General features: G+C 42.3%; 3 protein-coding genes across 7 annotated transcripts; 1 reads left to right on the forward strand and 2 right to left on the reverse strand.

The window, feature by feature from the left end:
* The first annotated feature begins 159 nt into the window (after window positions 1-159).
* gpx3 (glutathione peroxidase 3) lies at window positions 160-3,096 on the forward strand. Its single transcript, XM_076103800.1, has 5 exons — window positions 160-231; window positions 1,369-1,528; window positions 1,627-1,744; window positions 2,235-2,334; window positions 2,618-3,096. The coding sequence occupies exons 1-5, from the start codon at window positions 160-162 to the stop codon at window positions 2,840-2,842; spliced, it is 675 nt and encodes a 224-aa protein (XP_075959915.1). The 3' UTR covers window positions 2,843-3,096.
* A 180-nt stretch (window positions 3,097-3,276) lies between these two features.
* tnip1 (TNFAIP3 interacting protein 1) lies at window positions 3,277-13,701 on the reverse strand. Of its 5 annotated transcripts, XM_076102982.1 has the most exons (19): window positions 13,602-13,658; window positions 12,888-12,941; window positions 12,350-12,532; window positions 11,761-11,925; window positions 11,561-11,646; window positions 11,319-11,375; window positions 10,461-10,670; window positions 9,690-9,784; window positions 9,123-9,294; window positions 8,819-8,911; window positions 8,640-8,705; window positions 7,338-7,469; window positions 7,108-7,236; window positions 6,893-7,027; window positions 6,430-6,555; window positions 6,187-6,270; window positions 5,503-5,718; window positions 5,144-5,228; window positions 3,277-4,816 (listed from the first exon to the last, which is right to left on the reverse strand). In XM_076102982.1, the coding sequence occupies exons 3-19, from the start codon at window positions 12,495-12,497 to the stop codon at window positions 4,713-4,715; spliced, it is 2,103 nt and encodes a 700-aa protein (XP_075959097.1). In that variant the 5' UTR covers window positions 12,498-12,532; window positions 12,888-12,941; window positions 13,602-13,658; the 3' UTR covers window positions 3,277-4,712. The 5 variants fall into 5 exon arrangements, with proteins under 5 accessions (XP_075959097.1, XP_075959098.1, XP_075959099.1 ...); XM_076102983.1 differs by lacking the exon at window positions 12,888-12,941 and having other exon boundaries at window positions 11,782-11,925; window positions 13,602-13,701; XM_076102984.1 differs by lacking the exon at window positions 12,888-12,941 and having other exon boundaries at window positions 5,503-5,628; window positions 13,602-13,701.
* Window positions 13,702-17,248: 3,547 nt separating this feature from the next.
* anxa6 (annexin A6) lies at window positions 17,249-26,914 on the reverse strand. The gene is made up of 24 exons (XM_076103801.1): window positions 26,852-26,914; window positions 26,094-26,178; window positions 25,819-25,913; window positions 25,589-25,702; window positions 25,409-25,499; window positions 25,239-25,318; window positions 25,083-25,139; window positions 24,347-24,440; window positions 23,762-23,857; window positions 23,601-23,659; window positions 23,363-23,485; window positions 23,210-23,268; window positions 22,825-22,903; window positions 22,137-22,218; window positions 21,956-22,050; window positions 21,689-21,802; window positions 20,889-20,979; window positions 20,725-20,804; window positions 20,437-20,490; window positions 20,252-20,345; window positions 20,045-20,140; window positions 19,880-19,938; window positions 19,529-19,651; window positions 17,249-18,466 (listed from the first exon to the last, which is right to left on the reverse strand). The coding sequence occupies exons 1-24, from the start codon at window positions 26,912-26,914 to the stop codon at window positions 18,407-18,409; spliced, it is 2,043 nt and encodes a 680-aa protein (XP_075959916.1). The 3' UTR covers window positions 17,249-18,406.
* Between the last annotated feature and the right edge of the window lie 357 nt (window positions 26,915-27,271).

The raw sequence follows: 27,271 nt of genomic DNA on the forward strand, positions 1-27,271 counted from the left end.
GCTGTGATACCAGAAGTCGTTACGTCAGCAGGGGGCGTTATCTCAGCCAGCTGTGCGGCCCTCCGCCCCCACAGCCAGAGGAGTCATATCATCCCGTGGGAGAAGCGGACAGACAGCTCACAGTGAGTCGACCACCGTGTCGGTGAAGGACGAGACGTGATGCGGTCCTTCTTACCCCTGCTGCTGCTCGGTCTGCTGCGACCCTGCACCGGCGAAACCCCACTCACACAGGTAGGCTACCTGTTGATACACACACACACACACACACACACACACACACACACACACACACACGCACGGTGTGTATCCAGATAGATAGATAAAGACAGACGTGACACCGACAACCTAATACCAGATGACGTCTGTTAAGGCACCGTTCACACCTGCGCTGTGTAAACCTGAATTAAGCTGTAGCAGGAGAACTGATTTAGATGTATGACGTAACCTAAAAGGTAAGCAGTATTGCCCTGCGTACGTTTTGTCATAAATCGACTTTTATGTTGAAAACCGGTGTTACGCAATAATGTAAAAAATAAATAAATAGAATGGTATTTTTGTCTAATCCACGTGGTGTTGACATCCTTATGAATACTTGGTAGGCATTGTCTCAACAATACGCGACAACAAAAAATAAGTAATCCACAGTAGGGATGGTTTATGGTTACACCTCTTATTTTCTGCAGCTAGTTTTTAAGTGCATCAGCTTCATCAAATGTTTTAAATAATGACAATTGTTGGCCTTTAATGCTTAGTGGTTTACATGCACGTGGAAATTAAAGCAAACGTGACAATTAGCAGGACGTCACAGATGGAGCTTTTAGCTTCTGTTTTCTGTATTTTTCTTTCCGTATGAAACTTGTTGTGATTTAATTGCAAGATGTAGAGGGCATTATTCCTCAGTGGGTAAGAATAAACTGAGATCTGTGAGTGTGTATTTAACTAAGTGCCTCTGTTTTTTGTTTTTTTACGAGGGCAATGTCCTGCTGCTCTGTTGGCACTGGGTTTGTGGGAAATGTCCGTATGTCTCCCTAACATAACAACCAATCTATGAGGTGGGAGAAAGGTGAAAGTGTAGCAGCTGTTACTAACGGGTCTGTATGATTAAGGCTTTAACTGTTGGCTAAAAAGCACCTGGTTTTTCCATTGGTAACAGCTGGATCACACGGAGACAATTGTTTGGTTAATATTTAGGGATTTTTCAACATTTCTCAGTGTAACAAATTATATCTATCTTATCTATCTTATCTATCTTCTCTCTCTCTCTCTCTCTCTCTCTCTCTCTCTCCTTTTATCAGCCAAAATACTGTGCCGATGATCGTGTTGGCCTATGGCCAGTTACAACAAACCTAACGTGCTCTGACCCGTCCTTCTACTCCCCAGCGGTGTGAACCCACAGATGACACTATTTACAAATACCAGGCGAAGACTCTAAACGAGAGTCGCACTGTGAACCTCAGTGACTTCAAGGGCAAGAGTGTCCTCTTCATCAACGTGGCCACGTACTGAGGGTTCGCCTTCCAGTACCCGGGTAAGAAACGGCTCGACAAGCAGCATTATTTTCTGTTGCAGTATCAAAAATAAAAACAAGCTTCTCTATCTGAATACATTTTCTTTTCCTTTTATCAGACCTGAATGCACTACACGAGAAGCTGAAAGCTCACGGACTAACCATCCTGGGCTTTCCCAGCAACCAATTTGGGAAACAGGAACCAGGGCAGAGGCATGAAATTCTTCCCGGTTTAAAGTGAGCAATGTTTCTCGTTGAATGCAAATCCATGTCGGGTCAGCCTGAAAACACTATAAACCCAACCAACTGAACAATACGCTTTAATTTCAGAGCAGTATAAACCTCCTTCAGCTTGTAGATGTGGAAACACGAGAATCCCTTTAAACGTGAGTCACAAGACGGTATACATTGTAATGTTCTGTAACATAAGAGCCTTCGGAGCTGGATGTAGAGAGGAATTTGCAATCATCTTAAATCCTCTGTCAATCAACAAAGCTTCATTAATGAAGGAAAGCATCCTTTGGCAGTAATATCAGTTTCTGTTCGAGGCTTTAACACGCATAGAATGTATGTCTTAGGTTCCACCAGTCGTCTTGTACCCAAAGCAAAGCCACTGCAATAGGCTCGTGTTTTTATTCTCAGCTCGTAGTGAATGTAGGGCAGCTGCCGAGCCACAAAGTGCTCACAGGCACGTCCACTGATAAGCTGCCCTCTTTTTGGATTCCAGGCATGTTAGACCAGGCAATGGATTCGTCCCAAACTTCCTGCTGTTTGAGAAAGGTGACGTGAATGGAAAAGACGAGCAAGGGGTTTTCACTTTCCTGAAGGTACGTTGTGTGATTTGAAAAGCTTACATGTATACTGTAGTCTGCTGCACTCCAGCTGTGCACAAACTCTTTAAATGATTCATTAGCTGTAAACTGCTATTAATAGCTTTTTGATTTGTGATCCACTGGAAAACATTCTCACTGTTTCCTATCATGGATGAAGTGCGAGGAGTTCATGTATTCAATATGTCAGCTGTCTATTTCTATAACGTACAGCTCTGTAAGGTTGCTCACTTAAAGGTGCTCAGACTTTGTCGCTCTCTCATTATATAACGCTGTGCAGAACTCCTGCCCTCCAGTCTCCGACCTCCTCGGTGACCCTGCCAGAATGTTCTGGACGCCCGTGAAACTCAGCGACATCAAGTGGAACTTTGAAAAGTTTCTGGTGGGTCCAGACGGGAAGCCGGTGATGAGGTGGCACCCGAGTGTCCCCGTTTCTAAGGTCGAAGCTGACATTCGCCATCACCTGTTCCAGCTGTTCGCACAGCGGACGTTAGGCGAGATCTGATTCATCACACTGTATTCTCCAGCTACTGAAGTACCTGTAATGAGTAATGTTAACAGATTCTGATACATGAAGACGGCATGTTTAATGAAGAGGAGGCTTTAAAACAGGAAGTCTGTGGAGCCTCTTCTGAGTCTAAGGGTTCAGAGCAGCTCTTCAGTGCATTCGAGCTGCCCTGTGATCCCACAGCCTCATGTCACCTTCTCATCCCAGGACCTGTTAGCCATTGCATCCTACATGTTACTTACTTATAATAAATCACGGAGAACATACTAATGTGAGGACCTTTTTTTTTTTCATCTTTAAACAAGAGAACCAATATTATGAGGGTGTGATGGAAAAGTGAACATGATTTAGAGAATCTGTGGCCCCGACATTTCTATCGTGCAATAAAAAAAAAGAAAATGGACATGAATAAGCAGGGTAAGATGCTAAAAGACATTTAGAATAGATTTATTAAGCCAGTCAAATACAAAAAGTCTCACATGTGCTTCTGCCTACAGCAAAAAGAAGGAAAAGGGCTACAAACCAAGAAAATACAACTGCCAGTAATTACAGCACACCTTTCAAAGTGCAATTTGGCAAATTTTTCATTTCAGCTCTCACCCATCAGGACTTTGTTCCCTGTAAGTTAACCTGTTTGATCAGATGGAGCTTCCTCTTATTCACTTGCACACATTTTTAAAGCCCTTCACTGTGTGAATTTAGTGGGTATTCTGTTGGTGTGGATCCTGTGTCTATCAGGCCGCTTGACTTTGTGTCACAACAGTTCACAGGACGTTCGTTCGTTGCTCCTGCCAGATGTTTTCCTCTGAGGAGCAGCTGTATTGCTGTAACATTGGATCTCGGGGCCCCTAAACACTGATGGAAATCTTACTGTAAGATCACAACTCGGTAAGTGAAGGTATAAATGTGGCCATCGCTGCCGCCTAAAGGTTTTGGTGTGGTGACGTCTAGATACTGCATGTCGGGGCTAAACCGTGGGCAATAGTACAGGATGCAGTTAGATGAGTATGAGAATCGGAATGAGTGGTCAAATCAAATGTGGTCAAGTAGAAGTGTTGTGTTTAATGAGATTAGGTCCATCATCATGGGGAAAAGAAAAAGGTTGTGTGTGTACTGTGCATTGTGTATTGTGTCTGATACAAACATACAATGTCAATAGCTACAATATATTGGGATTACACTAACAACATAGAAAGAACAGCATTACTAAAGACAATGATTTACACTTAGTCAATGCAACTATCAAAACAGCAGGTTATAAATAAATTATCAATCACAATCATGTTTTTGGTATGATACCATCAAAATGCATTTCCCCCCCAAATTTTTGTATTTTAACAACCACTTTTGAACAGTTACACGTATGGGACATTTCTAGAACATCGATGGCACTGAAGGATCAATCAACATTCACATTGTAACGTCTATGATTCAATGTACCTCTATAGTCATTCGTTGTTGGAATGAGTAAATGTTGCCTTATTCATATCGGGGAATGGCTTCCTGTAACCCTACAAGTAACAAACCAAGTGTCCGGTTGTTACACATTTGCAGAGATGCAAGCACATAAGTATATATTGTGAAAAAAACCCCAAAAAAAACTGTTGATTATTCCAACCTATTTAATAAATGACTTCAGTTCCTGATTAAAAAAAGAAGAAATAAACGCCTAAATATTTCATGTATATATATTTAGAATAGCGAAGTGTTTCACAAATAGCCTTATAAAACGCAAGTATAAACAACATTACAATAGGATATCTACAGTTCAGTAGGAAAATTATAGATCAAATCACACCTTGTCAACTCAAAAACAAACTGATTTCATGCTACTACCCAGACTCCGTTTGGTGGGTACGGTGATGCTTTAGTGCTTTCCAGGGTCAATGTTCTGTCGCTCCCTTTTTCCAAACCCTGCTGCTGCAGCTGCAGCTGATGCTGCTGATGCTGCGGTTGTGGCGGCGGACTGATCTACAGACACACAGAAGAAACAAGAGTGCGTTATCGTCACAGTCACAGACTTTGCTGCTAAACACTTTTCATTTGAAATGAATACAGTAAACATTTAACTATTGTGTGGGGTGATCTAATGAGTGCGGTGATTAGCATGAGAGGTAAGAGGATGGCAGAATTCTATATTTTTCTTGTCAACAAATCTCATTTAACGACTAAAACAACAATGAATTGATCATCCTAACGAGTATCGTCTGGTTAAGCACAAAGCATTGAGAGACGGACTACTGCACAAACTATACAGAGTAACACCAGCTGTCTTGCACTTGGCTGGCTGTACCATACCTGCATTCTCTGGTGGTGGTCTTGAGCTCTCTCCTACCGCTCTGGCCCCTCTCGGCTGCGGGAATGACGACTGCCACGGAAAACCCTGAGCAAAGAGAAAGCGCCACCTCAGCTGAAATCACTGCATAGACCCATTCATCACAACCAGCAGCCCTCAAGTCTTTGCCGTAACCCAACAATGGTTATTGTATGTAAGCGTGGCTAAGGTTGAGCTACAGTTAAGACCTAATTACAACTGCTTGTTCCCCCCCCCCCCAAAAGATAAGGGGAGGAGAGGCGAGAGAGAAAAGGGCCTCGTTTCCTCATCGGACCAGAGTCACCCCAGAGACAGAGACAGAGGGGCCTTAGAGGACCCTTACCGGGGTAACGGGCTGGAAGTCTCGTACGGGGGGCGGTGCTGCGGCGGCTGCGGCTGTGGCGCCTGCTGCATTGGGCATCCGGGGAGGGAAGTGTACGGGCCAGCCCTCGGGGCCCTGCGGTCCCACCTGCACAAAGGGACCACAGTAGGGAGGGCTCAGCGGGCCGTTCACTGAGCCTGACGTGGGGTCTGAGGTACGTCTTTCCTGCTGCTGCCCCTACGAGGGATCACAAGTGCACACGTGATCCCCAATCAGTGCCCGGCTGCTAGTCTGAGCGAGCGCAGTGGCCCTATCATGGCACGGGCCACCGCTGACCTGCTGCAGCTGCCTCCCACTGAGGAGTGTGAATGCTCCACCTGACAAACAAACCTAGCTGGAGTGAGGCTCTTGTACTGGAGTGTTAATTTGGCCAGTAGGAACTTATTACAGTCAGCATCTACATGACAGCATTCTGTCACAAGGGGGCGCTAGTCAGCAAGGTCTACCACAAGTCACATCCTACTGCATGATGCGTCCCTAAAGGCTTGTAGAGCCACTTTCAGTGAAGGCCTCGGCCCCTTAAGTAAATGCACTCGAGAGCGTGGCCAAAAACACATCACATCTCCAGGCTGACGGCACCGTTTCATTTAGAAGTTCAACTCGTCTGCAACACTACCAGGCTGAGACCTGAGCAGCAGACAGTACCTGTTTGTGATGCTGCATCTGCAGTCTCTCCAGCTTACATCTCTCCGTACGTTCTCTCTGACACTCGTTCTGTGCCTGATGAAGCTGAACCACAAACAAAGGAAAAAACAAATCCCACATTAGAGAGCAGTTCAGTTCTAATTGTGATTAAATGCAAGAAACAAAAGATAAAGCATTCCTCATCACGCCACACACACACACACACACATATATATGTATAGAGAGAGAGAACACACAGCTTACCTGATTGGTCAAATTAGTAATCTGACCCTGAAGTCTCTCAACCTGCCGCCTCAAGTCCTCCTTCTCCTCATTCATCCGCTCCCTGTCACTCCTCTCTTTTCTGAAGTCTTCTTCAAAGATCTTCACCTGAAGTACAAAACAGCCGAGTAAATACAGGTGTAATTGCAACAGAACTGTGTCAATGTTCGGCTAACATTTTTTTTCCTTCCCGATACCGACAAAGTTACACGGGTCACGAGTGTACCGATCAGGCCAGATGTACAGGTTTGGTAGCAAGGGACACATGTTGTTGTTGTTGTTGTTGGTCCTGTTTAGCGTAAATCAGCTGATAAATGATCCGATAACGTAATATCAGATCAATGCATGGTAAAAGGCCATGCATTGCATCAGAGCCATTTCCTATACTGGTATCGTTATCCGAACATCTAGTACACGCGTGTGTATGTTTTGTTGCATGTCTGACCTGTTCCTTTAGTACAGCAATTTGAGTGAGCAGTTCCTGTTTCTTCAGGTTATTGGCTGCATCGGCAAAGTTACCCTGACCAGGTGGTTGTTGTGAGGACGAAGGGATGTGCAGGTTTAAGGCCTCCTCTAAAGCCTGAAGTAAGACAGAACAAGTGTTACACAGAAGGAAAGTGGAAGAGCTGCAGAACGAGAGGAGAGAGCGAGTGCACTCACCCTGTTGAGGCGTTGGATCTCCTTCTCCTGGTACTCCCTCTGTTTGCTGAGGGGCAGCAGCTGATCCTGCAGGTAGCGAATCTTCTGCTTCAGCTCAGTGGTTTCAGAGTTGAGGCACTCCTTCTCCCCCTGAAATACACACACCCGAAAACACCACTTTTTGTTTCTGTGTCCTGGTTTTGAAACGTCAGACCATTTTCCCCCTGGGCTTCGTGTCCTTGTGTTCTCACCTGTACGTTTTCTATCTTGGACTTAGCCAGCAGCAGCTTCTTGTCGTAGTCGCGCTGCCTCTGCTCTCGCTCGGCCTCCAGCTCCAGCACAGTTTTCTGGGACTCAGCCAGCCGTTGTCTGAGGTCTGTGATCTGAGGGACAATGTAAACCATTTAGTCGAGGACAACTAACCAAAGCTACGAAACACAATTCTCAAATAGTCAAACCAAAAAATAAAATTATAATAATGTGCTTCAGTAAACATCTGTTGCTGCATGCGTTAGGATGCGTCCTTACAAATGTATGTTGTGAAATTATAAACTAAACCACAGCGACAAGGACACATTTGCAAACGCATGCAGTTCGGTTTTTGTACAGAATATGAACAAACCTAGTGACGCAAATGGATATATCTAGGGTTCTGCGGTCTAAACCCAAAGCTGCATGGTGTCTCTGTCTCAACTAAGTGTGAATGTAGGTTTGTTCATGATTGTGGGTGAGCACATGCGTAGGTGTGTGAGTATGAGTGTCAGCGTGTGCACACATGTGTGTGTGTGTGTCTCTCTGCTGCCCTCTGACTGCACCGCGAGAGGAAGTCAGCGGGTACCAGAGAGGTGAGGGGAATTCTGCCTGAGGTGTGACAGGCCGTGTGGTAAGTATGCTGAGATAGAGAGCTATTGCAAGATTGCACCTTTCCACTGGACAAGCACATAGAAAAAACACACGCGCACACAGCTGCTGCTGCACTGCCAACTGATGCACACCAACGTCAGAGTCCTCCGTTCCTTTAAGATATTTCCGAATTACAAAATCCCTGCCATCTGTCATTTCAAAAGCAAGTCAACTTTTAATGGTAATGGAAAAAAATAGGTATTATCTATAATTCCACTGGCGTAACAGCAAAACATGTTGAGTCGAGTTCAGTTTGAATCTAGAGCAAAAGACAACGGGCTCTCCGTTCTGAGCACATACATTATTTATATTGAATGAGGACAGTTTTATGGAAAATGCAAGATGAATACTCCATGTACTAAATAAACATGGAGACATTTTTGTACCATTTCTAAGTGCTTTGTTTTGAATCTAAAAAAAAGAAGCCTGGCACGTTAAAGTGGTCTTTGAAATATCCTAAAACTTTAAAACAAATAACAACCAGTCAGCAATACTTGATGGACTGGATTGAAATGAAGTGTTTTACTTTATTTAAAATCGAGATTTCAAAATGAAAATGTTTGTCATAGTTATTAATCCTCCTTCCTCAGTGGAGGACGCAGCGATGTCTTCCCACACCAATCACAACAGCTGTAAAGTCATCACTGTACCTTCTGTTCAAACTGTGACTTCATGGAGTTCCACTGAATGTCCCACTGCTTGTTCACCTCCAGTACCTGTAAGCAGCGCCACAAAGTGAAACAGATGAACATATAGGAAACTGACTACACAGAGACTTTCCCTTATGGCAAAAAGAGGATGAGCAGTAAGGGCCGACAAAAAGACTCACATCCTTTCTCTGCTTCTCCAAAAGCTTGATCTTCTTTTCATACACCTCGGCATCACACGGTTTAGTCTGGGTTTTCTCTGCAGCTTTTCCACTCTGGGGGCACACCAAACATTTCTTAATCCGCAACATTCCTCCATAACTCGACCCCCACATCGTAAGAGTTTATAAATGGAGAAGTCTAAAGTCACAAGCTGATTGAGAAAACCTTTAAAATTAAATATATTTGGCATGTAAATGACAGATTTACTGATATGAGGCGAAGTAAAAAAAAAAAACAATTTCTATGTCATTTAATATAAACTACCTTCTGCGGTGTAGTGGCCTCCATCTTGGGTCTCACAGCAGCCGATTCCTCCTTCACAGGCTCCTCTTTGGCCTCTGGAGCTTCGGTGTCAGATGACGCTGCTGCGGCCGCTGCTGCTGCTGCTGCTGCTGCTCCCGTGACGACCACCTCCTTGAGTTTTAGATTCTCCTGCCTGAATCGGCAAAGAAAATGAAAATGACAAGTCCGTGAGCAAGGTCCCTTCCCAGAGTTTGTTGAGGTTTTCGCACAGCTTCAGGATGTCCTTTGGGAAGAACCTACGATACCTTCTGAGTGCAATGACGCCAACAGAAAGCAGTGGAATAATCCCCCGGCAAAAGTGAAAGTACGGGACGAAGTCAAAACTGTGGAGGGTTTTGTCATCCATATAGTATTCGGGGGGGGGGGGGCTTAGTCACAAGGTTCAAAAGGTTATGAGCAACATAATTGTCCCAAAGTAAAAAGAAAAATAATTATTTGTTCTCTTTCACCTTACTGACGATACAGTTTGTGGTCCAGCAGAAGCAACACAAAGACCAGTGAAATGTAAAAGAGGAAGAAAAACATTACCTCAGCTGTTCCAAGTCTTGATTCCTGATATGATGATCCTCTTCCATTTTCTTCCGAAGCTCATTGTTCTCCTGTCTGAGCTGCTCACAGAGAGTCTAGAAAACCAGAAAAAAAAAATCTCAATATCTGGCATCTGTCTGTATGACGTCAACATTCGTTTTTAGCATCTTCATGCCGACATAGAGCCACAAAGTTAGTATTCAGGCACATGGTCCAACAACGATTTTAGAAGTTTATGCGAGAGGTTTAAAAAAAAAAAAAATGTTTTAATAAAATGTGAAAAAATAGACCAAGTCACTGCAAATACGGCTTCAATTTTGTACTTTTGCAAATAAAAATGAAGCGGTAATGTGTTTCTGGTACTGCTCACTCTTTGTGTGATTGTCCATGTTATATAGGCCTTGATATTTATATTCCTTTTATTGCGAAGCACTTTGCTCACATTGCTTAGAAATGTGCAATAGCAATAAAGTTATTACAGTTCAAATGTTCACATAAGAAAAGCTTGTGCTGTGTGCCAGTAGTAGTAGTAGTAGTTTAAGTGAACGTAATGCAAAGCAAATTCAAAACCCACACAGACAACTGTACAACACACCAAAACACAGATCACTTCTTATACAAAATGGGGAGATGAGTTACATTTTACTGTAAATAAAAGCAAAAAACAAACATCGCCTTTAAATGATCACATATCAGATCCCTGAATCTGGCATGTCGTTAAAGTTAATGTGTAGCATTTAACGCGAGTCAGGCAGTCGTCGTGTTGCATACCTGTAGGAGGGAAGTCCTCTGCTCATTCTTTTGGACCTTAGAGGAAAGATGGTGAAACTCCACGGCCATGCGACCGAGGTGAGCCAACAGCTGGTTGGGGTTGGACTCCTCTGCGAATATGCTGAAGGAGCTCTCTAGTCTCTTCAGCTGGCTGGTTAGCTCGATGTTCTCCTGAGGCAGGACGGGGATTACTCCGGCCACTGACCCGGCCTGGAGATATGCAGACAGGTTAACAGTCCCTCACTTCTACTCAAGAGTGCAATGTATTTCAACCAGCACAAGACTGAAAGATCAACAAGCTGTAAAAGTCATCATGCTACTATTTTTAGGAAAAGCAGCAGCTAATTTATCTGAAAGGGCAAACCAGTTCTTCCTGTTGGATCTAAATTTAAACCTCACATGTGGTAATACTTTTACCAAACATGTTAAACTGAGCCAAAAGTAAGCTAAAGAGTTTTATTATATAACCAAGAACATTAGTTTTGACAAAATACGTGTCAGAAATATTCTGGCATCGTGTCCCATTAACACATCCTCTTGGATGTAGTGTGTGAATGAATCAGCGGTGTAACTCCAGTCAGTAATAATCCTGGACTTTCCCCTGGCTGACTCAGGCTGGAGCTACCAGTATTGAGTTTGTTGGTGAGTCACCGCACCAAGGATATGTTCCTAATATTGAGACAATGGCTATCAAAGAGGAAAGGCTAGCCTAATTATACGAGTGAGCACCAGGAGCAGTGTCATATTCAATTGTTTGATCAAATTAAAAAGGTTTTTTTTCCCCCCATTCTTTTGAGTTCCTGTGGTAGTTGTTAAATTATTCGTCATAATTTGTGTCACAAAAAGTCTGGTACGTACGATCAAGGCGGCGGAAGTCTTCCCATCTACATTCACGACCTCAAACTCTGAGGCCTCCTGTAAAAAACAAAAAGAAAGCAGCACTTTAGTACACGCACTGACTGTAATTGCATCAATTAACTTGGAAGAATAATGAGAGCAGTCTCTGCCTTTAAAATCTCTGCATCTAATGTCATTTACAATCTTCACAAAGTTGTTTCTGTCTGTACCGAAAGCTCTCACTCACAGTACAGATTACTTACAATGGGCTTCTCAGAATGAAGGGCCTTCCCTAAACAGCTCGTTTGCTCCTCCTTCTGCTCTGCAGTGGGGTGTAAACAGTGTTTACCTGAAGCAATACCAAAACCAAGGTTAAGTTTCAGTTTAGTAGAACAGCCCTATGAGTACAGCGTGAATACAAATGTGAAAATATGTCTAGTTAATAACTTAAATTAACAATTACCATCAAGTATGTGAGGCCTACTTTGTGTCTCAGTCTGAATGGGCCCCCCCATACACAGACTGGCAGCAAAGCTGGAGGACTTGAGGGCCTCGTTGTCTCTCACCAGTTCCTCCACTCGCTGCCGAAGCTTTGATGCCTCCGATTGAGACTCTTCCAGCAAATCACCTGCAAGTTTCAGAGAGATCTCGTCTCCGTCCAGCAGCAAGTGTACATGATCTAAACTTCATTTTATTTATTTTTTTAACAAACACTGCTTCGACTAGATCTATCAGCACGAACAGTCATCAAATATGACATGATAGCAGTTCGGTGACAAACTTTGTGCAAGTAGCACTCCTTTGGTGAGTCACAAAAGGAGCAATCAGGCCGTTCACATCGCATGCATGCTTTTCAAACTACAAATGAAGATCCTCCAGCTTTGCTACATTCCACTTCATTTGCAGCACAACAGTTCCCCTTATACATACACACAAATATGTGTGGAAAAACATCCTCAGATGTTCAGACAGATGTGTAACGCCAAAGAGCAGCTGGCATTAGTCCTCGGTCCTTAGCTTTCAGGTAACCATGCTGTCTTTGGGAACCTTACCTAAGCTTTTAAGTCCCTTCATCCGCTCCCTCAGTATGCCGTTCTCCTCCAGTAGCTGTCTGTAGCTGCTTCCCCCTCCAGCCTCGTCCCTGGCCTTGACCTCACTCCCACCTGGATCATAGATGCGGTACGGGCCTTTCCCTTCCATCGCCGTCGCTCACTTCCTAGACATGGTTCTCTGAACTGTAAAAAGAAGAGACAAACAGTTCATGTCAGCTGAATTCAAAACAAATAAAGTACATGATACTACTCGGTAGAGGATTAAAGAACACCTATTTAAAAAAACGATTTACAGCAGGACTGAGTACTTGTGTTCCTTCACCCTTTGCAATGAGAGAAGCCACTTTAACATTGACAAACCGACACATTTGAATCCCAGGTTGAAAGGTGAACTGATCATGTATCATGGAAAGTATGGTAGGTACATTATGAGAGCAACCAACATCAAATGTCGACACCCAACTGTTTAAGCAGAGGAAGGAAATAGTTGAACAGAAGCATTGGCTGAAACGTTAGAGTAAGAGGAAAAATAACTTACCTACACTAGAAACCCCCTTGAACCACAACGTGTACTGTAGCACTATTACAAACACTAAGAAATAAAACAAATAGGCGTTTCTGTTACTTCTTGATCGCGGATTAAATAAATACCACCCACTCAGATACTGCATGTACTTTGAGCTACCAGGCTAGAAAGCCCTCTTTCTCACTTCATAATTTACAGCAGTGACAAGTGAAACTATCGGTGAAGCACAGCGAATAAAATACAGATTAGCCGACAGCTTTGAGAGGACAAAAGCAGCAACATTTGCCACCACAGCGCTACCCTGCCAGAGTGAAACATATGGCAAGAATGTGCTAACGTTTGTGATGGCTAAATATGACAACTACATCGTTCATATCCGAGGGAAAAAAGGACAAAAGCAGAGGAAAAAATGGTAAATGTTTGGTGAATCCTGCAAACAATCATCTAACCAATAGTCGAGAGTCAAATACTGCACAATCCAGCAAATGATAGCTACCTTGATTGGCTGAAGAAGGCTAATATTAGTTTTCGCTGTTGTCATGCAAATTGCTAGCAACATCCTCGTTAGCTCTCGGCTAGCTAACACTAGATGACAGTGCGGGACAAGAAGCCGCTAGCGCTTCTTTTTTTACCCACTAATAATACTTTTATTGATGCAGCAATTCAGTTGGAAAGCGCAGTTAAGCGACAAACAAAAGAACAAAGAGGTGTCTTTTGTCTGGATACCTTTCAGTTCGCAGTGGCCTCTCGTCTCCCTAGCTCAGACATCTATTGCGGAAGTGGTCTACTGGTCTATGCTGTAACCCGGGAATTTCCACCTCGTTTGATGTAAACAACGACTGATTGACAGCCCAGCGGACCAATCAGGACACAGCGCTCTGTCAGCGGGACACCAACGGGAGCCGCTGGCCGTAATGTAAACACTGGAGCAAAATGCTTCACATTTTCACATGAGTTTGGAAGAAGTTTTCACCAGAATGACACATGGTGGACTTTTAAATATGTTCATGAATAATGATAATAATAATATATAGCAAGAATGGCTCATATGACACAATGACGCGGGTGAGTAAAAATCAAAACCAGACCGATTTTTCTTTTGAGTCATAATTATTTTTATTAAACAGCTTCTTATTCTTTTTTTTTTACCTCTTGTAATTCACGTTTTATAGTCCAGGGACAAACCCAACCATTCTCACAGAATTACTTGTTTCTTCATTGATAAATTTAGAGAAGGGGCTGGTGGGGGTTTCTGTTATTGCATCACACATTTCCTTTGAACCAGAAGGGCAATAAGGCTTGTTCAAGTTACACTGAACTTTATACGTCCACACTATAGGTTAACAAGACATATCTGGTATGAAAGCTGCTGTGAGATATAAGATATTCATATTGTGATTAGTGCAACACACTATTATTTTCATTAATGATTAATCTAACGATTATTTTTCTTTATCAATTAGTTTTTCAGTCTATTCAATAAAATAAAGAATAGTTAAAAATATGCCCATGAAGCTCAATTTGACTATTCAAACTGGTTGCTTTGTACAAGAAACAGTCCAAAAACTTAAACACACTCAGTTTATAGAAGTAATGCACAACACACAGCAATACGCTAAGTATTCATATTTGAGCAATAGAAAAAGAGTTAAACAATATGTCAATTATGAAAATAGTTGTTGATTAGTTGTATGTCAATCGACTAATAATGAAGGAATCTTTTCAGCTCTGACTGATATGTCAAATGTGGTTACTGTAAAATAATACCACAGTGAAGTTTAAATGTAATGTTTTCCTGATCTTGAAGTCAAATGCAATGTATTTTAAATGTTACAGGTAAAGAGGTGTTTGTTGAGGATCACTGTGCCACAGTTCTTTGAACATTATTTCAGGCCCCTGACAGAGATTAATGATTTAGAGCAATAGTGACATCTTGTGGGAATAAACAAACAGGTAATCTGTGGTCATATTTATTCCCGAGAGAGTTACAAAGATCATTCTTCAGTTAACTGGAAGCACAAACTACTTCTGATGCATTTCATCTTGTGATCATTTACAATTAGACTGACCCATACAAGGGTACTTGGTAATCCCAACCAAGTATTGTTCATTTCTACTATTCTGTAATGGGTTAAAATGATCACTTTAACTACCAAAAAGTCTATGAATCACAAGTAAAATATGCCGCTGCTTGACAACACAGAGACTTAAGACAAACACCCTCCATATAATTTTAGACTTTAGAGCATCAGCCTTGAAGGTCTTATCGGAAAGCGTGTTGTGTTAACACGGGAAACACCTAGTTTCCAAATTGTGTTGCATTATACGTGACATGATTCATGATAAATTAATCTAAACTAATCGGAATCACACCCTTGTTTTTCTATTTATGTGGCCACGATTAATATTACATTATTACACAAAACGAAAAAAAAGTGCACATTGAGGGTGTACACCATACTAAGGAACAACTACTGTGAAAACTGCTGTAATAGATAAACCAGTTTAGTAATAGTTTAGATAATAACGTAAAATAGATACCTTCAAATGCAGCTTAAAACCACATTCAGATTTTAGACCATATGGTATGTCGACCAGCAGCGTCCCATTGGCCAGAAAACACTGGAGAGCTGTCAGCGGCTACAAGAAAAAACAAACATACAGTTCGCACGGTGTGCCACCGAACACCTTGTCCTTGTTAATAGGGGCACAATGTTTCCATCGCCGGCTGATGGAATAATAAACAGGCTGGTGCACAAAAACAAAAGCCAGAGGACACAGGAAATGTCACCCATCTCTTAGTCCTCCTGGGTAACAAAATGTACACTTTGTTTTCTCCTCCCACCTACTTTTTCCATACAATATTTAAAAGCATTTTTCCTCATTGCACAAAGACAGTGGAAAGGGGTAATCGTCAAATTGAAGCCCACAGTGTAACAAGTACAGAGTATGCACCCCACCCTGCTGAGACACGAGGACGGTCCAGTTCCCAATCTCCAAGATCAGAAATCAGCAGCTGATAGTCATTATCGCTGTGCTGCTTAAAACAAAATGTCCTTTTGTTAGCCGACTAGTGACTCCGGCTGTCCTCTCGAGGCCTTAGACCAGGGGCATAGCTGAAGAGTCTCTATCACGATGCAAAAAATGTGGTGGACGTGCACTGGAACTAAATAGGCTTCAATGTTAACTCCAACAGGCTCTTATCAAGTTTTATTGAAAATCGAAACTATGACCAAGAAACCAGAGGTTGATAAGTACATTGCTCTCAAGCTTATGTATAAATAATAATAATGATAAAGAATATGTTTTATATTTAAGTTTAAAAAATCGTGTTGTTTTGTTCTTAAAATGGATTTGACATCAATATTCGTGTTGTAATGAATTACAAAATCATATCTACCAGCAACGTATTTCCTTAAGCAAGCAAGTACCCCCCAGGACATACAATTATAGAGCTCACAGAATTTTTTTTTTCTCATATATAGTGCAGATATTAATCCTTTCATTATGTTACGTGTTCCAAACACAGAACAATAACGCCTGTTTCAGTGACAACATGAAAGGTATTCAACCTGCCTTGAATAAAATAACAAAACGAGACAAGATGATTCCACAAAATACTGATAATAAATCTAATATGCTCTGTTACAATACACCTCAAATTTTAAAACAAATAAACAACAACTCACCCACACATTCAGCTTGTGTCGGAGAGAAGCGCTTTTTAAGGAAACTGGTGAACAGGGGGGAAGCAATCAATGTGAGGCTTGGGGAATTCCCATAAAATGGACTGATACTGTACGCTGAGCCTGAACACAACCTGGTGTTTGTCCAACTGTGTGGCCTGCCTTCACTGAGTAACACTACACATGAAAAAGACTGAATGCATTCAGTTAATCTTGTACGGTAGCTTGCAGCATGCACACCACAGCATTTCAACAAAACTCAATGAATAGAGGCCACAAAAATATCACACAACGACATGAAGAGAGCAGCATTCACGAAAAATGTACAGATGACCTCTAAAACACACTATGATGCCACTATAATCATGGAGACTGCTGATAAAAAAAAGTCAAAGGCTAAAGTAACACCCATAACGCTCTCTGAGGAGGCAATCGTTTTGAAATATGTGAACTTCAAATTATTTAATGCAAGCTGCTCTGAACAGCACCGCAGCACAAACTTCCCCCAACTGTCAAAAGGGTATTTCAAAATTGTATGTGTGACATTGGCTGCCTTTTACCAATGTGCTACTGAAGTTATCTCTTAATCCCTCACAATTATCATCAAATGGAGCAATTTCAGGTTGGGTGGGGCCATTAAAACCGGAGTGTGCCTGACTGCTGCAGACTCTATTTGTTGCCTTGGATTTTGGCGTACTGCAGGGGATTTCCGCGCCACATACATCTTTTTTTTCTCCTTTCCTCTTTTAACTCAAAGATGGCCCGACAACAGCTGCGCTCACACGTACGCATGAACTGAGACATTGACAAGAACAGAGACAGCTGTCTTGTACTTTTCTTCTGCATTTACAAATATACAAGACGAAATGAAGGGTTAAGTGACATGTTAATACAGTTGAGTGTAAACGACATATTTGCTCCTCGCTCATTTAAATGTGTAGGGGTATAGATGACTGTTCAGTCATGGTATAGTCGGGTAGCCAAGGAAGTCATGCTATACCTCTACAGTGTGTTTAAATGTAAATACTCAGCAAGAACCTGATTAGTTTAGATTTAGGACTACAGTATAATCCAATAATCCAATATCAGTTTGAATGAATTGTTTGTATTCTGTAAATACAACCCTTTGTTTACACATAGTTAACCTTTATGAATAACAATAGCTTATGGGTATGTTTGCTTTTATTAAGCAGAAGAGAATTGGAGCGGTAGTTTCCTGATGATACATATTCTAGTTCTCATTCTGCTCAGCCCATTGCTGTATCAACACAGGTAATCATTGAACTGCCCTGCCAAACACAAACCAGGGCACCACACCCAAAAAGAAAAGAAAAAAACACCAGGAGGGAACATGTTAGCTAGCATGATTTACATTTCACATGAACTTCATTTATTAAAATGTTTTCCAAGAAGAAGAAGAAGAAGAAGAAGAAGAAGAAGAGAGAGAGAGTACATTTTTTGTGTTTTTAATCATTTTATTCTATATGATACCTTAAAATCACAGTAATCATTGGACGGCCGGCAATCTGAAGGCACCATTCCACTTGCTAATTTCCAATATGCTGTACATGTGAAGCACATTTCTACAGCGACGTGAACATCTTCATGTCACATATGATGTGTAAAAAAAAAAAAAGAAAAAGAAAGATATCATCCTGACAGACAGGAAACTGGCTTGGGAGGCCGGAAGGTCATGGGTCACTTGGATTGGCTAAGGAGAGGCAGCAGTTTCGGGACACTGACAACAGATACTGACATTAACCATCGCAGTTTCACTCAGTGACCAGACTTGTCTTGTGGGTTTTCATTGAAGTCTGTGAACGGAGCTGCAGAGACTTGACGAGTTTAATCTTCCCCTCCACAGAGCACCAGCAGGGTTTTACGGTAGTCTCCTGAGGTGTCACCCTGAACAACGATGGAGAACACACACAGAGGGAGCTTGAATTAATGGGAAATACTGTCTTTGTCTGCTGACATTTGGTCATCACAGAGCTGAAACTGGGAAGCAGGGTTTATTCTTTTCACTCACACAATAGCAAAACACTGTTAATCTCCCACTAATGTTGAATGGATGTGAGTCACGGCGATCAAGTGGAATTACCCAGTTGTTATTATTATCAGCTGACACTCATAGATACAGATTTGTATCTTTATAATCATCATCACAATTGTCAAGTCTAAATCTTTTTTAAGAACTAGTTCCTCAGTAAGCCATTTCATTTCTTGCCGAGGGTTAGATAAAAAGATTGACACCACTCTTATGTCTGTACGGTAAATGTGAAGATACATTCAGCAGCTGGTTAGCTTAGCTTAGCACAAAGACTGGAAACAAGGGGAAACAGTTAGCCTGGCTCTGTAGAAACAACATCCAACTACCAGAACTTTTAAAGCTGGAGCTGGTAGCTTTAGAGGTGCCAGTAGGTGGTTTTTATGGTACAGACATTAGATCTCTTGTGCAACTAAATATGACTGCCTTAATATAAACAGAACTGCACAACTCCAAAAAATTCAAGTACAATTTCTTCTCTATATCCACACTTCAGAATATAAAGCAATCCTTGCTGTTGCATGATTTGATAATATTTCTGGCAAAGTCAATACAGGGCCTCCATACTTGCTTGTTTGCATTGGTGTCACGGTGATTTCATCTGTACGTTATTATAGAACTGTTTGTGGGTACTTCCTGTCTCTGCGGCGGCCAGCCAATCACATAGCGGATATAGAGAGGAAGTTAATAAGCATGCAAGGGAAATTCCTTAACCACCCCCACCCCCCAAACACACACACACACACCCCTGCCCCCCCTCCCTCCCTCCCCACAGCAGCAGAAGAAGAACGTGCAACACACACTGACACAGCGTGGGACAAAGGCCAGGAGACAGAACCTCCACAGACGAGATGAGAACACAACACACCAAACAAGAGTATTAGTTGACAAAGACTCCGACTTACGATCATAGTTTCTACCTGGATGAATTCATGGAGGGACACATCGTGTGTTTCCTTGAACTCTTTACGAATGTTGAAAAGGTCGACCTCGCTTCGGGACACCATGATGCGGATCAGCGCTCTGTCGTCCGTACCAAGGCCCTGCAGCCGAGATCAATCGATCATTTGTTTATCCTCATTAACTTACAGTGACTGCTACTGTCTGAGAGCACTCAGCAGCATTGATACCAAGAAAGCACACAGAGGAGAGAAGACACAACCTAAATACATTGCACGCATCAGCGAGACCTGGATGACGTGCTGCAGACCTGCGGCCAGAATTATACAACTGCACAAACTTGCCAAATTTAAAGCATTATGAATAAATACCTTCATGGCTTTGTAAAGACGATCTGCTAAATAAGAGGGCTGGTTCTTTACACTGCGAACTACAAAGCAAAGAGAGAGAAAGAAAATGCTGAGGAGGAGTCACAGAATATATTGTGTCAGCAGTATACACTGTGACACTTTCAAAAGGTCAAAGACAGTTATTACCTATTGCATAAAATGCATTCTTGACATCTCCAGACATCTCCTTCTTGATAATCTGTTCAATGTCCTTGTTGGAGTATCTCACAAACTCCTGGAATACTGCGAATAGAAAGCACTGGGATCAGTTATCATGAGATAGGTAATCATTTAGTTCGGGAAATTTCATTTAGATTTGTAATAAAGTGATCGCTGAGATCTCGTGACCTTTACCTTTCCTAAGATGGGGGAAGCTTCTGGTGCACAGAATACTCATGAACTTCATCTCCATGTCGTCAGTGTCGGCGTTACTTGCATCAGCAAGTTCCTGATAAGTTCAGGAGGAACAAATATTCAAACGCATTCTTCCGTTACATATACAGTAAGATGTTACAGTAAAACATCATAGACTGAGTCACCTGAGCATCTGCAATAGCTCTTTCCTCATCTGCAGGGCCCTCTTCTCTTGCACCCTGAACAGAGCAAAGACGGTTGAATGCTACTTAACCATCAGTGGTTCACCAAGAACATTTCGTTTTTTAATATTTAATCTTTAATATTTTACAACGGCGTTGTGAAAGAAAACTGTGCATGCGATTAAATTGACATTTTTTGTTCTCTGCTACAGTTAGCAGACAGACTGCAACCAGTGAGTGGGTGTGGAAACAAAAAACAGTCTAAGTTCTCAAGATGAGGATGATGATTACCTGCACGAGAGAAACAAGGATCTGGCAGAAGTGGCCTGATGTGTCTGAATGAATGGATTCCTCCAAAGACTTCTTATAGGCTGTGATGTAAAAGGTTTGCATGTAAAAGGATTCCAGTCCAAGTGAGTGCTTTTAACATCTTTTTTTGGGGGTATTAAACTCACCACCCTGATAAGCAGCATTCATGGCAAGTATTTCCTCATTGCTCCTGGTGACCAGGATCTCAATCAGAGCGTGTTCATCTGTCCCAGCCCCCTGTTCAAAAAAAGTAAGAGAAAAAGGCAGGGGGGTTTCACAAATGCAACAGCGACAAAACAACAAACCACATGAACATGAACCACACCACACAGCGAGGAAGAGAGTTCGTATGAACCGTGCCTCCTCATATTTACTGACAAAATCTAAGTTTCGTAATCCCTGTTTGATTTTTCCTATTTTCAACATCACAGACCCTCCTGATAACGATCTGTATCGATCATCTCATGCCTATGAATAAGCCAGGAAGTAAAATAGGCTGAACTCTTTGAAGCCTAAATAGCGCAGTGGACAAGTGCTTGTGTGACCACTCAAGACATAAATGCAGCAAACAGTCTATTTTGGTTGTATGCTGTCAAATAAGCAATTTATTAAATTGCACTGCATCAAAATGTACACAATAGGGACATGCATTTAAAATGTCTGCACTCAGTTCCTGTGTGTTCAGAGTGAAGGATGAGTTAGGTTTCTACACAAGGCTATTCAGTCAATGTCTGATAAGTAATACCTAAAATGCAAAGATATTTGACTTTCAAATATATTCTGTGTAACTGCCACGACATTCAAGCAGTATATAGCACAGACTTGGAAAATAGTGAAGTTATGAAGGAGTAAATTCCACTAATGAGCTCCTGTCTTTACTACACATGCACTGTAAATTAACCATGTCATCAAAGACAAATCATTCGGTGATTTGGATCTACTGTACCTCTATTGCCTTCCTCATCATTTTGGCATCAAACTCTGCAGGGTTCAACATGAGCCCAATGATCAGCCTCTCTAAGTTCTTTGACAGCTCAGACTTCAGGTCCTTCAGCAGATCCTGAGGACAGATGATCAAACACACTGAGTTACAGCAAACAGCTTGAAGCGAATGCTGGATGTTGAGTCTGACACATCCATGTGCATCAAAACGCGAAGAGGTGAGACATAATTTGTTTTGAGGTTTAGGTTTGCAATAATTCATTTCACTCACCCGTCCCAGTTGGGATTTGAAGGCCTGTCTGATCTCTTGCCTCTGAGCGTTGCTTCTCTGTGCAACAATGTCAATGATTGCATCTTCGTCTGTTCCTGTAGGCAGCAACAGGCAGTTACATTCGTAAAAACTTGCTTTGTAAAATTGTAGCGGTGTAAATGTGCTTTTACGGGTTGCATACCGAATCCCTTCATAGCCTTCCTCAGCGCTTGTGCATCAGCAGCAGGGTCAAAACTGGGTGCAGGGCGCACTGTTGACCTTAGCTAAGGTAGTGGGATGACACGATTAGAAGAGGAGATTCAATAATTACATACACACATAATGTGGAAAGGAAAGTGAGACAGTTTCACTTGATAAATATAAAAAAAAAAAAAATGAAATGCACCAGATGTGTAATTAATTATTATTAAAGCAGTAAACATGCAGAACTATACAACAGAAAAGAGTTTGTTGAGGGGGGGTGTGCCCTCTTGAGGTTAGAAGCCATGACATCACCAACAATGGGAAAGGTGGGTAGGCTGAAGAACAACTGAGTTTTATAGAGCGTTAGTGAGACGAGCTTTTGTCGACCAAAATGCTCAAAATCTTTTTGACATTCACTCCAAGGACAAAGCAAGGCAAACGGCAAACGGTGGATTTGAGAGCGCATTATAACAAAAAATGATTTGTTTTGGAGTGCACAGCATTCTGATCCTATCCGCAGTTACACAAAGCCCTCGCTGTGTAGACATGTCAGCGTTATCAGCACCAAGTCGGTGGCATTGCAAGAAGCAGCGTCATTGCAGGGCCAGCAGGTAATTAGGATGCATGCCACTGCCAAGCCAAACATGCAATGAAACATCTATTGGGGGAGCAGATGGGGCCCAAACCTGGACTTTGGTCATGGCACTTGTTTCCCACATCTTGTAGGCTATCTGAGCAGCTTCAGGGAAGAACTCTCCAGCTAAACTGTAATGATCAGTTTGACACAAGACAGCACAGTCAGCAAAGCCAAAACCTTCAGATGGTACAGAGTGAGTACTACACTGGAGAAGACAGGGATCTGTTATTAGATACACTGCTGCTTTTCTTTCAGACAATCATTGGATATCAACTTCACCAAGTAGTTATCTTCACTGTTGCTTTGATCATTCTTCTCCCATAACTCAATAGACCGTGGTTAAACTCCCCTCAGAAAACAGTAACTCCTGAAAAGTGGTGCTCTACCACCCCCCTCTGGTCGCTGCTGTTGCTTCCAGCCACACTGCTACTTACTCATCATCTCCTCCACACAGATTAAGCAGTGTCCTCTTGTAATCCCCTGATGTGTCATCCTGGCAGGTTTGAACAGACAAAGAATCAGGTTATAGGTGTACGATCTTCTGATGCTATTTAATTCAAAGGATATTTAAAAAAATCGTAACCAACCTGAATCATGTTGTAAAGTGACTTCTCATATAATAGGCGGAAACACTCTCGAATGTCCAACATGTCAATTTCGGAGCGAGAAATCATGATCCTGATCAGGGTGCTGTCGGCTGTACCGAGACCCTGGAAATGACGGAGAGGACAAGTGGATACCAGGCAAGTATTAGTAGTCCTGATCAATTTAAAAATTCATATCAAAATGGTAGACTGCAATGAATGTGTTGTCTCGTATGTTTACCTTCATTGACTTGTAAAGGCGCTTGGCATAGAACATGGGAACACTCCTTATGACCTGGACTGTGAGAAAAAACAAGAAGAGAGCCTTGTGTTAAAGTGACAGCTTGACACCCCCCCCCCCCCCATGTTGCTTTAAAGCGCTACGCTCAGTTTGTTTCTTACCAACAGCCAGCATCAGCCTCTCAAAGTCCCCAGACAACTCATGCTTAATGCTGTGTTCTATGGACATCTCGGCAATCTTCTCGTAGGCATCGAATACTGAACAAACAGAAGACAACATCGGGAAATGTAAACTATCTTGTGCTAATTGAGGTATTTTCATGATGTTGAGCCACACTAACCTGGTAAATATCACCTTCAAAACATCATCATGTTAGCATTATTACTGTGAGCACGTTAGCATGAGGATGTTACCTCAAAGCACCACTGTGCCAAAGTAAAACCTCAAAGCACCAATATGGCCTCTTTGCTTTGAACTAATGTTACAATTGGAACCCACTTCTGCCATATGTTTTCTTCATATTTAACGATTTCATCTCTGCGACACAGAGATTTCAACTTGTTTAGAAAGAAGTTCTGAAGAGCAGAGACAGTTTTCTTGGCATTAGACATAGAAGGCACATTGGTAGAGGAGCGTTAACTATGACAACAACATTTAAGCTGCCATTAACTGCTGAGACTCGAGGTCACAGAGGGAATGTCTGGATGCCTCACTGCCGTGTTAATTATCCTGAGAGCCGTGCTCACCCATGCAGAGGTGGGTCACACTGCGGTTTCCCAGGATCATGATGAATTTGGCCTCGTCGGTCCCCCACTGCTCTTCTCCGGCTGCATATAGATCCTACGCAGAGGTAAGGACACACAGGATGAGATGATACGATATGAAACAAACAAACAAAAATGAAATGTTTCAGACATCCAAAGTCTATCATTGCGTGCAGAGTTTATCCACCATAAAAAGCAACCTTATCGTACATTGCAAATTAATATCACATGTTGGAAGAAATAAAAAGAAAATACATTAATTTGGCAAGTTTTGTTTTAGGGATAGCAGAGTCAGTTGGTTGGCCCAAAACTTGGCCCAAATGTCCGCTGTTGGATCGATTATTATGAAACAAATGTGCAGACATTCATCGACCCGACTATGAAGTCTACTGTGTTAGGTGCAGCCTTACAGAGCATGCCTGTAAGTTCTTCGACAAATGACATTGACACCCACAGAAAAAGACAGTAGACTCTTAGTATTGGTATTTGATTCACCAATGCCTTGAATAATAGGCGCACTCTTTTAGTGCAAAGTGACAATATGTTATAAATGAAGCAATTCAAATTGTCGCCTATATGTTACTTTAAAATGTTTTTTTTTTTAAGTATTACTCAAGTACAGAAAACTATACACAACATAAAAAAATTCAGTTACTTTTTGAATGAAGGCCATATAAAGCATGCAGCATTTCTCTACTAGTCACAAAGTGTTTCTCACTTGTGCATCCTGCTGCACCAGGTCTGCGTCCACCACTCCTGACTCATCTCTGGTCCCCTGGAACCATCACACCAAAACAACCAGTCAGCGGTTAAAGGCACCGTGGCTAAGACAGTCACTGTGCGGTTGACTGGATCCACTCCTCAGTGAACTGACCTGAAGTAAAACAACCAGCATCTTCTTAAAGTGCCCTGACGTGTCCACGATGATGTCCTCCTCTATGTCTCTGCCATAGGCTGGAGACAAAGACATCAACGTCAAATGTTGACAGGTGCTAAACAAACAAGACGTTGATTTAAAATGACATCTTATTTAACATGCCTTACCGTCCTTGTATGCTGCGACCATCTCATTCATCTGTCTGTTGGTTCTGGATGCCATGATTTCAATGAGGCATCTCTCGTTTGTTCCAACTCCCTTGAAAAAGAGCATTAAATTAAATATGAAGCTTCATTCAATGTAACTGGATTATTATAAAGAATCTCACTCTGAGGTAAGTATCTTACTTTGAATGCATCATGCATTTCTTTGGCGTCATGGTAGGCTGAGGTTCTCATCAGACTGACTATGAGACGCTCAAATTTGCCCGTCAACTCATACTTCAGATCCTCAATCAGGTCCTATTGTAACGACAACACATTATGGAGTCCTAACCACCGTCTGAATGTGTGGGAAAATGTGTTGCTATTCTAGCAAACAAAAATCAGAGATGAGATGATAATATGTATTCTTGTACCTTTCCAAAGCTGCATTTGTACGCTGCAATGACTTCCTGCCTCTGTGCATTGCTCTTTGAGGTGACCAGGTCCAATATGGCCTCTTTATCACTACCTGAGGAACACAAAGCAACATCTTCAATAAACTCCATCTCACACACAGAAAACTGATATCTGACTGCCATGATCGCTGTGTGAAATTCTTTGTGGGATCATTCAGCCTACGAGTCGAGAAGATGAAAGATGACCTTTTCCCCCTCCGCGGTCAAAAATGCCGGAGGAGGGAGGAACTCACCGATGCCTTTCATCGCATTGTAAAGGGCCTCAGCATCAGCGGTGGGATCGAAGTCCGGAGCATCTGTTATTATGCCTCTGAACACCTATGAGAAGAAGAGTTCAACTTAATTAAAAATTGTCATGTTGTGCCATCTAGGTATGTGGAACTCTGACACGATACGGAGACATGCAACTTATTTGTACTAAAGATAAACATAAAGAAGTTGTCATGTATATATCATCTGCATTTTATTTGAATGGCAATATTTCCATACCTGTTCAATGGACTGCCATGAAATGGTACTAACATTCATAGTCCCCAGAGGATAAAGCCTACAGGCTTTGTTGATCCCCTGACTTTTAATCTATAGTGCTGCTTTCATCAGGTCACATGTTTAATTGACCAATACTTTGTGTATCTTTCTAATTAGCAAATGTTAAGATTGTGAATTATTCCTGCTAAACATCCACATGTTAGCATTGCCAGTGTGAACATGTTAGCATGCTGACATTAGCATTTAGCTCAAACCATCGCTGTGCCTGAGTACAGGCTCACAGAGAAACTAGCAAGGTCATGTTCCATCACATACTGTCTGTGTTCCTTGGTTTCTCCTTTACCATGTACTATGCTGCTCACCCTAACCCAGACAGCACAGACAGAGGCTGGATGTGAACCTTCCCAACTGAAGTTCAGAAGGTCAGAACTCACTTTGTTTCCAGGGTCAAAAAGTTAGCATTCGATGTCCCGATTTTGAACAGTGCGCTGGCTTGACCCACACTTCCTTGCAGGGTGTGAGTAGTGGACGGTGTTAAAGTGGCAGTGACGGGACACTGGGACATGACTGCTTGCACCTGTCTCACCCCCAGCCGAGACAGAGCAGAGGAAAACCTGCTATTTGTGTGTGTGTGTGTGTGTGTGTGTCGCCGGTGCATGTAGGAGTGGGACAGTCGGTTTGTAGGAGAAGCAGGGAGTCAGGTTGCACACAAAGTAGCTCCCTTTGCAGGGGCCTGTCATACAACGGCTCAAAATGCTGATTGCTCAATCGTTTGGGCCCTGTGAAGCTGTGAGGCTATATGCTCATTCACTGGGGCAAATCAGAAAGCTTGGCCTACATATTGAAAGCTCAAACTTGCAGCTGCTGCCGTATGGAGATTACTGCTGCATCGAGGCAGTCGGCCAAAATATGCTCTCCGCCC

Source organism: Anarhichas minor, unplaced genomic scaffold (genome assembly GCF_050575085.1).
Source record: "Anarhichas minor isolate MPS153535 unplaced genomic scaffold, ASM5057508v1 ptg000028l, whole genome shotgun sequence".
Classification (NCBI taxonomy): Eukaryota; Metazoa; Chordata; class Actinopteri; order Perciformes; family Anarhichadidae; genus Anarhichas; species Anarhichas minor.